General features: G+C 45.1%; 1 protein-coding gene across 1 annotated transcript in view; it reads right to left on the bottom strand.

The window, feature by feature from the left end:
* Vps8 (vacuolar protein sorting 8) overlaps nucleotides 1-14,257 on the bottom strand; it is a 140,397-nt gene that overhangs the window by 45,252 nt on the left and 80,888 nt on the right. The window contains exons 16-17 of the mRNA XM_068346988.1: nucleotides 13,339-13,484; nucleotides 11,808-11,973 (exon numbers count right to left, since the gene is read on the bottom strand). Coding sequence (XP_068203089.1) covers nucleotides 11,808-11,973; nucleotides 13,339-13,484 — 312 coding nt within the window. The remainder of the gene's footprint in view (nucleotides 1-11,807; nucleotides 11,974-13,338; nucleotides 13,485-14,257) is intronic.

Genomic DNA, 14,257 nt, shown 5'->3' with positions numbered 1-14,257 from the left:
GGACGAAGAAAGAGGTGTGTACAGTAACTCCAACTTCTGCTTGGGTGTAACCCCATTTGCCAGAAAAGCGCACATTTGGGCTCTTTTCTTAAGAACACTCGCCGAGAAAAGAGCCGCTAGCTCGTTGGACCCGTCTCTCAAGGCTTTGTCCATGCAAGACATAATGTGGACGAGGCCTTCTGTGTCCACATCCTTCAATACATACACCTTTTTCCCCAAGGCTCCCAGAGTCCAGTCAAGGAAATTAAACACCTCAAAGGCTCTGAAAATGCCTTTGAGAAGGTGATCCAACTCTGAAGTCGACCAAAACACTTTGGTTCTCCTCATGGCCGTAAGACGAGGGATGTTCACCAGACTCGAGAAGTCCCCTTGGGCAGAGGCAGGGACTCCCAGACCGAGAGCTTCTCCAGTCTTGTACCAAACACTCGATCCGGATGCTAATCTGGCCGGGGGAAAGGAAAAAATAGTTTTTCCCTGGTCCTTCTTAGATTGCATCCAGTCCCTCATCATCTTTAAGGCTCTCTTAAATGAGTGAGACAAAACCATCTTCATAAAAAGTGATTCCTTCGAAGCCTTCCCGAGCGTAAACTCTGAAGGCGGGGAACGAGGAGCAGCAGGAACAAAGTTTTCAGGGAAAACTTCAGAAAAAACTCTCATGAGTTTCTTTAAATCCGCCGACGAAAGTTGGTTCTTTGGTTCTTTTCCTTCCGACACCTCCTCTAAGGGATAACTAGGAGAAAGGCGACAGTCGTCGTTCCCTTCTTCTGACAAGTCTCTAATCGAAGTAGAGACGTCCTGCTTCCTTGGAGTCAACTCCTTTTTATCCTAACTTCTGGCGTCATGGCGTCCAATATCATGACGCCTGGCGTCACGGTGTTCCAACACTTGACGTTCGGAACCATGACGTCCGCGATCTCGACGCTCGGTTTCATGACGTCTGAGGGTTTGACGCTCGGCGTCCCGACGTCCAACTCCTTGACGCTTGGTGTCATGACTTCCAGTTTCCCGACGCTTGGCATGATGTTCCTCCTCTCGACGCTCGGCGTCATGACCCTCTCGACGCTTGGCTTTCTGACGCATGGCGTCAAGGCGTGAAGATTCTTGACGCTCGGCGTCTTGGTGAGCCACTCTTTTCTTGTCTGCGGGCTGGTAGACCTTCATGAGGGAGGAGAGTTTCTGCTGCATATCTTGGAGTACACTTAGGTTCAGATCAACTTGCTGTTGTGGACAAACAGGAGACGCTGCTTCCTCAATTAGTTCTCCCTCCACGTCGCTCAAGGAAACTGCAGAACGTTCAGGGGACGAGTACCAATCCGAAGGGGGAGGAGGAGCATGCACAGAGGTCATGCCAGCCTCCAATAACTGTTTTCCAACCGATGGGGATGACCGCCTGACATCTTCCAAATTCCTTTTATCTCCTAACGAAGTAGATGACCGCTTGGCAGGAGAACTTTCCTCGGAGCAGGAAGGAAAACGTTCCGGACTGCTCCAATGGCTGCAACCTGGCGCCTGAGGCGTCATAACACGACGCTGCTCAACAGCGGAAATCTTCCTCTTCAGAGGTCTCGATGCAAGACGCCAGCCCCGTCTGGGCGCTGCGTCATCCGACGAAGAAGAAAACACTTTTACCTCGCCTTTCCCATGGCTAGCGTCCTGGGAAGCGTCAACAGGTACGCTCGAGGGGACGACTGCTTGGGCGCTAACGCCTCTCGCCTCCTTTCGCTTGTCGACATTCCTTCTCCCAGGGGTTGGGGAGCTTGGAAGAGGTCTAGGGCTAGAAGAACGACAGGTCCGAGCAGCTGCACCCTCCACTGCACTGATTAATTTCACTGACCCTTTAGCACTGACACTTGCATTCTTTAACTCCTTCACATCGGACCATAATTTAGTCCTATCCGCTGCGAGCAACTCCACTCTCTCGCCCAGGGCTTGAATGGCCACCATCATGTCCTTCAGAGTTGGTTCATTAGGTTTAACAGTAGTGGGATCTGGAACTACCACTACAGGGGAAGGATCAATAGGTTCGTTGACACGGGGAGGGGAACAATCCCTAGAAGAACGAGATAAACTTTAACTTCTCCTGATCCTATCCCTTTCAAGCTTACAAGTGTAGTGGTCATACTCCAACCACTCACTCTCAGTCAAAATTATACATTCATCACAACGATCATTCAACTCGCAATATTTACCTCTGCATTTCCCCCAAATGGAGTGGGGGTCTAAAGAGGCTTTAGCAAGCCGGGTCTTACAACCTCTCACACACCTTCTAACACTCGAAGAATAGTCAGACATTATGAAAAATCAAAAGAGAGATCAAAACAAGCAAGAGTCAAAACAACAATATCTAATCGGGTCCAAGAAAATTCCAAAAAACAAATCCAAAACGAGCGAAAGCCAAAGCCAAATTGTACTTCACCAAAATAACTGCAAATAACACAGGCTACAGCGAGCGAAATTCCAACGATGTCACCAGTGAGGCGGCAGGGAAGATCTGGAAGATCTGAGGAATAGTTGGAATGGTTCCAGGTACAGTAGGGTCCCGAATTATGCGAGAATTTGGTCGATGAATGACCTCGTATAAATGGAAAATCGCAGATTTCGAAACACAACTAACAGAAATAATTACATTTGGGCCATGGCAACCGGCAACTTGCTTATTCAAACGTGTTTACTACCCTTTTCCATTACTTTCTTTGTACTGTACTGTATTTCTTCATAATATCAAATTGTTCTTGTAAATAAATCAAACATTTAATATACTTTAAAGTTCTAATAACTTGAAAAATGGTTAAAATTACAACCAGGATGGGTGTAAACACTGTATATTTCCCTTATAACACGACCCAAAATACAGACAAATTTTAATGTTTGTCATATCTATTGTTTAAGACAACTGGTGAATAGCAAAACCATCACTCTATAGACTAGCTTTTGTTATATGATTGAAAATCCAAAATTATCAAAATAAAGGCGATTTTATGTCATGCGTTTCCTAAACACGCCAAAAAGCACAATAGAAAACGACAACCAATGTTTTGTTTACGTTTATCTCTGATCATAACGAAGAAACAGACGCATTTACACATCTGTGTATAGGTTAGTTTTTGCATCCACAGCAATCTTACCAATATTGATTATATGTTGATTTTGTTATTACCAATGCTCTACTTAATTTTTTTTCTAAGAACTTCCAAATAAATGAAGTGAATGCCATTTATATAATGTTTTTCTTTATGACGCCGCCTGAAACGGAAACCTTCCATTTGTTTACGCTCCATCTTCGATCATAATAAACAAACGAACGCATTAAACACACATGATCAAAGTGATAACTAATGATATTACAAACATTTAGTAAACATTGTTATTACAAATATTTTACTTACCGTATCCATATAAATATGTTATTTTTATTAATAAAATAAATTTTTGAATATACTTACCCGATAATCATGTAGCTGTCAACTCCGTTGCCCGACAGAATTCTATGGAGGGATACGCCAGCTATCACAATACTAGAAGGGGGTGTACTTACCAGCGCCACCTGTGGCCAGGTACTCAATCATTTGTTGTTGACACCTCCTCAATTATTCCTCGGTCCACTGGTTCTCTCTGGGGAGGAAAGGGAGGGTCGATTAAATCATGATTATCGGGTAAGTATATTCAAAGATTTATTTTATTAATAAAAATAACATTTTTCAATATTAAACTTACCCGATAATCATGTAGCTGATTCACACCCAGGGAGGTGGGTGAAAACCAGTGTACATGATTAAAGGATAGCTAAGTATCCCAAATTTCATATAACAGTTATCTCAAATAACAATGAAATAATAAGTACCTGGTAAGGAAGTCGAATAGAACCGTTACTCTGCCTTTTATTTAAAGTTCGTCTTCCTTACTGAGCGCAGCGTTCCTCTTGGAGGCTGAATCAACCCAAAGGTGCCAAAGTACAAGGGGTTGCAACCCTACTAAAGGACCTCTACCAAACCTTTAACCCAGGCGCTTCTCAAGAATGAATAGACCACCCGCCAAATCCAAGGATGCGGAAGGCTTCTTAGCCTACCGTAACAACCATAAAAACAACAATAAAAGTATTCAAGAGAAAGGTTAAAAAGGTTATGGGATTAAGGGAATGTAGTGGCTGAGCCCTCACCTACTACTGCACTCGCTGCTACGAATGGTCCCAGGGTGTAGCAGTTCTCGTAAAGAGACTGGACATCTTTCAGATAAAATGATGCAAACACTGACTTGCTCCTCCAATAGGTTGCATCCATAATGCTCTGCAGAGAACGGTTTTTATTAAAGGCCAACGAAGTAGCTACAGCTCTTACTTCGTGGGTCCTTACCTTCAGCAATGCAAGGTCTTCCTCCTTTAAGTGAGAATGTGCTTCTCTGATCAGAAGCCTTATATAGTACGAAAGCCCATTCTTGGACATGGGTCTCGAGGGTTTCTTGATGGCACACCATAAGGCTTCTGACTGTCCTCGAATAGGTTTAGACCTCTTCAGATAATATTTGAGAGCTCTGACAGGGCAAAGAACTCTCTCTAGTTCGTTACCTACCATGTTGGAGAGGCTAGGTATCTCGAACGATCTAGGCCAAGGACGTGAAGGAAGCTCGTTCTTTGCTAGGAATCCAAGCTGAAAAGAACATGTAGCTGATTCGGTTGTGAAACCAATGTTCTTGCTGAAGGCATGAACCTCACTGACTCTCTTAGCTGTTGCAAGGCAAACGAGAAAAGCAGTCTTGAGGGTAAGATCCTTGAAGGAAGCTGACTGGAGAGGTTCGAACCTAGATGTCATAAGGAACCTTAAGACTACGTCTAGATTCCAGCCTGGAGTGGAAAGACGACGTTCTTTAGACGTCTCAAAAGACTTGAGAATGTCTTGAAGGTCCTTGTTGGAAGACAGGTCCAAACCCCTGTGGCGGAGGACTGAGGCCAACATGCTCCTATACCCTTTAATCGTAGGTGTTGAAAGGGATCTCTCATTCCTAAGATGAAGAAGGAAGTCAGCTATTTGGATCACAGAGGTATTGGTAGAGGATATTGAATTGGCTCTACACCAGCTTCGGAAGACCTCCCACTTAGACTGGTAGACTCTACGAGTGGAAATTCTTCTAGCTCTGGCAATCGCACTGGCTGCCTCCTTCGAAAAGCCTCTAGCTCTAGCGAATCTTTCGACAGTCTGAAGGCAGTCAGTCGAAGAGCGTGGAGGTTTGGGTGCAACCTGTCTACGTGTGGTTGACGTAGAAGGTCCACTCTTAGAGGTAGAGTCCTGGGGAAGTCGACTAGCCATTGAAGTACCTCTGTGTACCATTCTCTTGCAGGCCAAAGGGGAGCAACCAGCGTCAGCCGTGTCCCTTCGTGCGAGACGAATTTCTGCAGAACTTTGTTTATAATCTTGAACGGAGGGAATGCGTACAGGTCGAGATGGGACCAGTTCAGAAGAAAAGCATCTACATGAACCGCTGCAGGGTCTGGAACAGGGGAACAATAAAGCGGAAGTCTCTTGGTGATGGAGGTGGCAAACAGATCTATGGTAGGTTGACCCCACAAGGTCCAAAGTCTGTTGCACACACTCTTGTGGAGGGTCCATTCCGTGGGAATGACCTGATTCCTTCTGCTGAGGCGATCCGCTGAAACATTCATATCGCCCTGGATGAACCTCGTGACCAGTGTGAGGTTTAGACCTCTTGACCAAATGAGGAGGTCCCTTGCGATCTCGTAAAGGCTCCTCGAATGGGTCCCTCCTTGCTTGGAGATGTAAGCCAAGGCTGTGGTGTTGTCTGAATTCACCTCCACCACTTTGCCTAGCAGGAGGGACTTGAAGTTCAACAGGGCAAGATGAACTGCTAACAGTTCCTTGCAGTTGATGTGGAGTAATCCTTGTTCCTTGTTCCACACTCCTGAGCATTCCCGTCCGTCCAAGGTCGCACCCCAGCCCGAGTCCGATGCATCCGAGAAGAGATGAAGATGGGGGGTCTGGATGGCCAATGATAGACCCTCCTTGAGAAGGAGATTGTGCTTCCACCACCGGAGAATGGTCTTCATCTCTTGGTTGATAGGGATAGAGACTGCTTCTAGAGTCGAGCCCTTGTCCCAATGAGCTGCAAGATGGAATTGAAGAGGGCGGAGGTGGAGTCTCCCTAGCTCGACAAACAGGGCCAGAGATGAGAGGGTCCCTGTGAGACTCATCCACTGTCTCACTGAGCAATTGCTCCTCTTCAGCATGCTCATGATGCACTCTAGGGCTTGGTTTATCCTGGGGGCCGATGGAAAAGCCCGAAAATCCCGACTCTGAATCTCCATTCCCAGGTACACAATGGATTGGGAGGGAATGAGTTGAGATTTCTCTATATTGACTAATAGACCTAGGTCTCTGATTAGATCTAAAGTCCAAGAGAGGTTCTCCAGACAACGACGACTCGTGGAGGCTCTCAACAGCCAGTCGTCTAGGTAGAGGGAGGCTCTGATGTTCGATAAGTGCAGGAATTTCGCTACATTCCTCATCAGATGAGTAAAGACCATAGGAGCTGTGCTTAGGCCAAAACACAGGGCTTGGAACTGATAGACAACCTTTCCGAAAACGAATCTCAGGAAAGGTTGGGAGTCTGGATGAATGGGAACGTGAAAGTATGCATCTTTCAAGTCCAACGAGACCATCCAGTCCTCCTGTCTGACCGCTGCTAAGACCGACTTGGTCGTCTCCATTGTGAACGTCTGCTTGGTGACATACTCGTTGAGAGAGCTGACGTCCAGCACCGGTCTCCAACCTCCTGTCTTTTTGGCTACAAGAAAGAGACGGTTGTAGAAGCCCGGGGATTGATGGTCCCGGACTATAACCACTGCCTTCTTCTGCACAAGTAGCGACACCTCCTGCTGCAATGCTAGCCTCTTGTCCTCTTCTTTGTAGTTGGGAGAGAGGTTGATGGGCGATGTGGTCAGAGGCGGTTTGAGGCAGAATGGAATCCTGTAACCGTACCTCAGCCAACTGACAGACTGTGCGTCTGCACCTCTCTTCTCCCAGGCTTGCCAGAAGATCTTGAGCCTGGCTCCTACTGTTGTCTGGAGAATCTGAGAGTCAGTGCTTTCCCTTAGATGTCCTGGGTCCTTTCCTAGACTTGCCCCTGTGAGAGTCTGGACGGGAGCTTCCTCGGCTGGGGGCTCTACCACGAAAGGGCGGTATGAACCTAGTGGCCGGGGTATCAGCCACTGGGGAGCGATAAGTCTTGGGGACAGAGGTGGTAACCTTAGACTTACGAGCCGATGAGGCTACAAGATCGTGCGTGTCCTTCTGTATCAGGGCAGCCGACAAGTCCTTAACTAGCTCCTCGGGAAAGAGGAACTTTGAGAGTGGAGCAAAAAGGAGCTGTGACCGCTGGCACGGTGTAATGCTGGCTGAGAGGAAGGTACACAGTTGTTCCCTTTTCTTCAACACACCTGATACAAATAACGACGCTAGCTCACCCGATCCATCCCTGATAGCCTTATCCATGCAGGACATAATTAGCATGGCAGAGTCTTTGTCCGCAGGAGATGTTTTCTTGCTGAGGGCTCCCAGGCACCAGTCAAGAAAGTTGAACATTTCGAAAGCTCTGAACAACCCTTTCAGAAGATGATCCAGGTCTGAGAAGGTCCAACAAACCTTCGAGCGTCTCATCGCAGTCCTCCTAGGCGAGTCCACCAGACTTGAGAAGTCAGCCTGGGCAGAGGCAGGTACTCCCAAGCCTGGTGCTTCCCCTGTGGCATACCAAACGCAACCTTTCGAAGCGAGCTTCGTTGGAGGGAACATGAAGGAAGTCTTGCCCAGGTGTTGTTTAGACTGAAGCCACTCCCCTAAGGTCCTTAAGGCCCTCTTGGAGGATCTAGCTAGGACAAGCTTAGTATAGCTCGACTTAGCTTGTTGTACGCCTAGCGAAAACTCAGATGGAGGAGAGCGGGGAACAGCAGAGACGAAGTGGTCAGGGTAAAGCTCCCTGAGTAGAGCCAAGACCTTTCTAAAATCAACAGACAATGGAGAAAGCTTAGACTCCTCCACATCTGATGAGGGATCAAGGTGTGCCTCCTCATCATCCGACACTTCATCAGCAGAAGGTAGCGAAGCAAAAGGACCAGAATGCTGAACCGCAGAGTCAGAACGGGTAGGAACAATAACAGAGGTTTCCTCAACTTGAGGGAAAACCTGAGGTTCAGACTGCATAGGCTGAACAACAGACGGAGCAGAAGGCAGGTGCATGGGTGAAGGAGGTTGACTCCTAGCAAGAGTTGCACCCAAGGCTTGCACACGCTGAGCGGAGGACGGAGGCGGAGTAGTCCGTTCCTGTTCCTGAGAGATGAGTGGAGCATGAGAAGGTTGAGGCTGCGCAGAACAAGGTAAAGTACTCGCAAGCTGAGGCTCCTGAGGCGCAAGTCCATGGTGTAGAGGAGCATGCCTAGATGAGGGTTGAGCTCGGTGCAGCGCTGGTTGAGCAGACAGACTCACGGAGGGGAGAGGTTGTTGTACCCCAACCGAGAGTTGCACCACTGGTGGAGCAGCAAGGGGAGGAGGAGGAAGAGTGTAACTCTCCTGATCCCAAAGCAAGGGTTGCCTTAAAGAGGGCTGAGGCTGAACAACACTGTGAACAGCAAACTCCGAAAGTGGCTCAACATCGTACGCCTGGCAGATGGTGCTGCAACCAGGCGGAGCAGGTGCAGGCTGGGCGAGCACAGGCGGAGCAGGTGCAGGCTGGGCGAGCACAGGCGGAGCGAGAACAGGTGGAGGGAGTGTAGGCGGAGGAGGAGGTGCAACACTCTCAGCCCGACACTCACGCATCAAGTCCGAAAGCTGAGCTTGCATGGACTGAAGCAGGGTCCACTTGGGGTCGGCAGACACGATAACAGACTGAGGTAAAGTCACAGTCGGGGTCTGTATAGGCAGAACCTTACTCCTCTTGGGCGGAGTACAGTCGACCGATGACAGAGGCGAGTCGGAGCTGAGCCAATGACTACAACCTGGCTGAGCACTCGCTGGCTGAACTCTACGTTTAAGCGGTCTCGAGACCTGAGACCAACGTTTCTTCCCTGCATGAAGATCAGCGGACGAGAAGACGGGCTCAATCGTCTGCAGGTGGGAGTGACGGTCTAAGGAAGACACGCCCGCAACCACCGAGGATAATTCTGTGCGCCTAACAAGGCCTGTCGAACCCTTAAGCCCTTCGACATTGCTTCTCCCCTGGGCATGGGAGCTTGCAAGAGGTCCCGGACTGGGAGGACGACTGGCTCGCACAGAAAAATCCTCACGCACCACACTGGCACCACTAGCACTTGGCACTGCACAGACACTAGCACTCGTCACAGCACTGGCACTATTTCCACCCACTGCACTCTTGACCTTCAGTTCTTTAACCTCGGCCATCAGAGACTTATGGTCACTTACCACTGATAGGTAGGGGATCATGAGGTGAGGAAAACATAGAAGAGTGAGAAGAACTTCTCCTAACTCTAGTTCTCTCTAACTTAGATGAATATTTTAAAAGACGTACAAAATCCAATTCCGAAAGTCCGGCGCACTCCTCACACCGATTTTCTAATAGACAGGGCCTGTCCCTACAGTCAGAACAAGCGGTGTGAGGATCTACCGAGGCCTTCGGAATACGCCTATTGCAAGACCTACATCGTCTATGGGAGGGAGCTTGCGAAACGTCAGACATCTTGTTTCAAAGAGTAAGTCAAAGGGTGATCCAAAAACAAGCAAAAATTCATTAACCGTTAATCAGTATTTATATAAAAGCTATCTAGCTAATATAAAAAGGATTCCAGTATGCGACAGCCGTTAATCTAAGAGAATACTTCACCAAATATCCATGAATAAACTCGAAGACCATGAGCGTATCCCAGAACGTCTAGCCGGAAGCACGACAGAGGAATAATTTGAGGAGGTGTCAACAACAAATGATTGAGTACCTGGCCACAGGTGGCGCTGGTAAGTACACCCCCTTCTAGTATTGTGATAGCTGGCGTATCCCTCCATAGAATTCTGTCGGGCAACGGAGTTGACAGCTACATGATTATCGGGTAAGTTTAATATTGAAAAACTGCTGTGACCCACATGGTAGCAACTAACCAATGTTACGCATACAGATTTTAGAAATATTCTAAGAGGCTTTGTCTTTAAGAAGCTAAAATGGCCCAGCTATTACATAGGAAGTAGGATACGGATTCATAGCCCAGATACGCAGCCTCCGTAAAGTTGTTAATGGTAAGTAACACTCAACTGTTTCCAATTCTTCGGTTTCTCCGTAGCAGCGGCTTCATCGAGACGTCACCTTTCCTGATTGTGATGAGTGTTCATTTCATTTTCAATGAGCTTACCTGCTCGATTAGTCAGCATTTCGGGACATGGAAAGCACCGACTTTTAAATACAGTACTTGTAACTGTTGTGACAGATGATGTATTGACTTTAATCATAATAGAATGGGTCCCTAGAGATTGTAAAAGAAGCAGGGGAAGGAAGAGAAGACAATGGATTGACGAGCTAAGAAAATTTGCTGTTATAGACTGGCAATAGAGACTATACAGTGAACCCTCGCTACTTCGCGGTTCGACCATCGCGGATTCACCACTTCGCGGATTTTTTCCATAACCCATATATATACAGTAACATATATATATATATATATATATATATATATATATATATATATATATATATATATATGTATGCATGTATTTATGTATATATGTATGTATGTATATATGTAGGTATGTATATGTGTATACATATAAATAAATAAATAAATATATATATATATATATATATATATACACACACACACACATATATATATATATATATATATATATATATATATATATATATATATCTAAAGTAGGAAGATGTGATGTAGTTCTAAGGGAATAGTATGGGAAATATGGCTGGGTAATAAGCAAAGCTCTACCTCCAATTTGTTTCTTCATTATGATCAGAGATAAATGTAAACAAAACATTGGTTGCCATTTTTTAACGTGCTTTTTAGCGTGTTTGGGAAACGCATGATATTAAATTGCCTTTAATAGTTGTGCCTGTTTTAGTTTAGGGTACTGTAGTACATGCATTAAGTGTTCTGTACATTAAAGGGTAGTTTGTTAACAGTACTACGTACAAGGGAAGGTTTTAAAAGTCTGAATATACATGTTGAATAAATAGGTAAATATGGTGTCACTACTTCGCGGATTTTCACCTATCGCGGCCGCGTCTGGAACCTATCTACCGCGATAAACGAGGGTTCACTGTAATCAGATGCGAGTAGAAGGACATGTCTGAGGCCTTTGTCCTGAAGTGGACTATCAACAGATGAGAATGATGATAGTCTATAAATGCTTAGAACATAAGCTAGTTACAACTCAAAGGGCTATGGAAGGAATAATGATGGGAATAAAAATAAGAGACAGAAAAAAGACCAACATGTATACGAGAGCAAACTAAAGTAGAGGATACTCTAACAACAAAAGAAATGGACACAGGCAGGACATATAATGAGAATAACAGATAATAATAGATGGACATTAAGAATAACATAATGGGTCCCTAGAGATTGCAAAAGAAGCAGGGGAAGGAAGCGAAGACAATGGACTGACGAACTACATAAGTTTGCGGGTATACAATGGCATGGAAAGACCATAAAAAGAAGTGAGTGGAAGGATATGTCTGACGCCTTAGTCCTGCAGTGAACTATCAGCGGCTGATGATGATGATGAATTGTTGTGAGGACTAAGATATCTCTACCTCTAAAAGCATTGACAATAAATTCTACTATTCGTTACCTCCAAAGTCTCCTCTAGTCGATAACCTTCCGCGCCTTTGAGATAAGTGTACACATGGGTGGGATTAAGATCACACATGAGGTCAATGTACTCTTCCTGTAGCTCAGAGGTCAGGATATTTTCATTGGCTTCCATTCCTCTCCCACCTGGGGACGCATGCGTTGCCCTGGGAAAGACAAAAAAATCAGTATCGATATGAAATTTCTTAAGCAACCTACTCTAAGACCATACATTAAAGAACTAGAACGGGCAATCGGTACAGCGTATATATTCGCCTATATCATCTTGTATATCACAAGATGCGCAATGGAACTATGATAAAATTATCTTCACTCGCACGCTATAATGGAATGAAAACTACGTCTTTATCTCAAGCCTGTGTTATTCCAGTCCGAGATAGTGAGAGGAAGATAAAATTGGGACTGAAAGAATAGAAAGAGAATTGCATGCAATGTAAAAAGAAAAAAAAAGAAAAAAAAGCAACGTCAGCTATATCTCTAATTTCCGTTATCCTCAAAGGAACTCCAACCCGCTCGCTCCTGTGGTGTAAGAAATGAACAGAACAGAATTGTTTATGAACTGGTTTCCTGGTTGGTGGGGGGAGGGGATTGGGGGGCATGTTTGGATATTGGTAGCTAGGGTTTTGAAGGGGGGGAGGGGGGCTAGATAGCTGGTTGTGTGTCTTCTTGTGTTGATGGGAAGATTGTTTATTGATTCTTTAATGTCGGAGAATTTCTCCATTTTTAAAATCTTAACTTTTTTTGAGAAACATTTAAACAAATAAAATTTAGATTTCTAGCTATCATAGATTTTCACGCAAATTGGATAAAAATTGACCATGATAAAGAAAAGAATGTTTTTGACCCTTGGATCATAGCCAATCATTCCACTGAATTTCATGAGATTCGGTCAAATAGATTTTTAGTTATACGAATCACAAACATAAATAAATAAATAACTAGAGTGGCACTCATTAGAGCGCAGACCTCCTCCGCGGCACTTAATTTCTCAAACTTTTGCTCAACCTTGACCTTTACCTTTTGACCTTAACATGTACTGTATTAAATGGCGTGGCTTTTCATACACTCAAATAGGAACCAAGTTTGAAGTCTCTGTGACAACGATGTCCAAACTTATGGCTGATTACGTGAATAGGACATTTTGCTTGACCGTGACCTTGACCTTCCAAAATTTAATCGTTTCCACTTTTATACATACTGTAACAGTTAATCCCAGCAAGTGTTATTACTCTACAATTAAAATTGCGGCCAGGAAGCTATTCACAAACAAACACAAACACACACAAACAGGGGGTAAAACATAACCTCCTTCCAACTTCATTGGCGGAGGTAAATATACGCCTATCAAAACATAACATGCACAGCGAAGTTCGCGAAGGTAATAATTTAACAACACTTAAATCTAATTCTAAAGAAATAACAGATAAAATATTTGGTACAAAATCTATTGTACGTATAATAATTATCATAAAGAACTATAGGCATCTTACCTCAACCGACATCCGACTTACCTGTAAGTGAACAAAGCATGAAGAGCGCTGTACATATACTTGTTGTCCCCTCGAAGTTTGGTCGTCACTTCGTCGAGGAAGGGCGTGAGTTGAGGCATGGTTAAGATAAGGCTGGCTACCCTGCTGCTGTCAATATCAAGTAGACACTGGAAATGAATGACATGATGATGATATTAATCATTATTATTATTATTATTATTATTGACTATTAATTATTAAAGATATACGTCAGAGAGTGAATGAAAGATGCAAAGTGTTGGGGGCAGTTAAGGGAGTAGTAAAAAATAGAGGGTTGGGCATGAATGTAAAGAGTTCTGTATGAGAAAGTGATTGTACCAACTGTGATGTATGGATCGGAGTTGTGGGAAATGAAAGTGATGGAGAGACAGAAATTGAATGTGTTTGAGATGAAGTGTCTAAGGAGTATGGCTGGTATATCTCGAGTAGATAGGGTTAGGAACGAAGTACTTGAGGGTGAGAACGGGTGTAAGAAATGAGTTAGCAGCTAGAGTGGATATGAATGTGTTGAGGCAGTTTGGCCATGTGGAAAGAATGGAAAATGGCTGTCTGCTAAAGAAGGCGATGAATGCAAGAGTTGATGGGAGAAGTACAAGAGGAAGGCCAAGGTTTGGGTGGATGGATGGAGTGAAGAAAGCTCTGGGTGATAGGAGGATAGATGTGAGAGAGGCAAGAGAGCGTGCTGCAAATAGGAATGAATGGCGAGCGATTGTGACGCAGTTCCGGTTGGCCCTGCTGCTTCCTCTGGTGCCTTGGATGACCGCGGAGGTAGCAGCAGTAGGGGATTCAGCATTATGAAGCTTCATCTGTGGTGGATAATGTGGGAGGGTGGGCTGTGCCACCCTAGCAGTACCAGCCGAACTCGGCTGAGTCCCTTGTCAGGCTGGGAGGAACGTAGAGA

This window comes from Palaemon carinicauda, chromosome 23, assembly GCF_036898095.1.
Source record: "Palaemon carinicauda isolate YSFRI2023 chromosome 23, ASM3689809v2, whole genome shotgun sequence".
NCBI classification, from domain to species: domain Eukaryota; kingdom Metazoa; phylum Arthropoda; class Malacostraca; order Decapoda; family Palaemonidae; genus Palaemon; species Palaemon carinicauda.
Note: the sequence above shows the minus strand (reverse complement) of the source record. Positions and strands in the feature narration are given on the sequence as shown.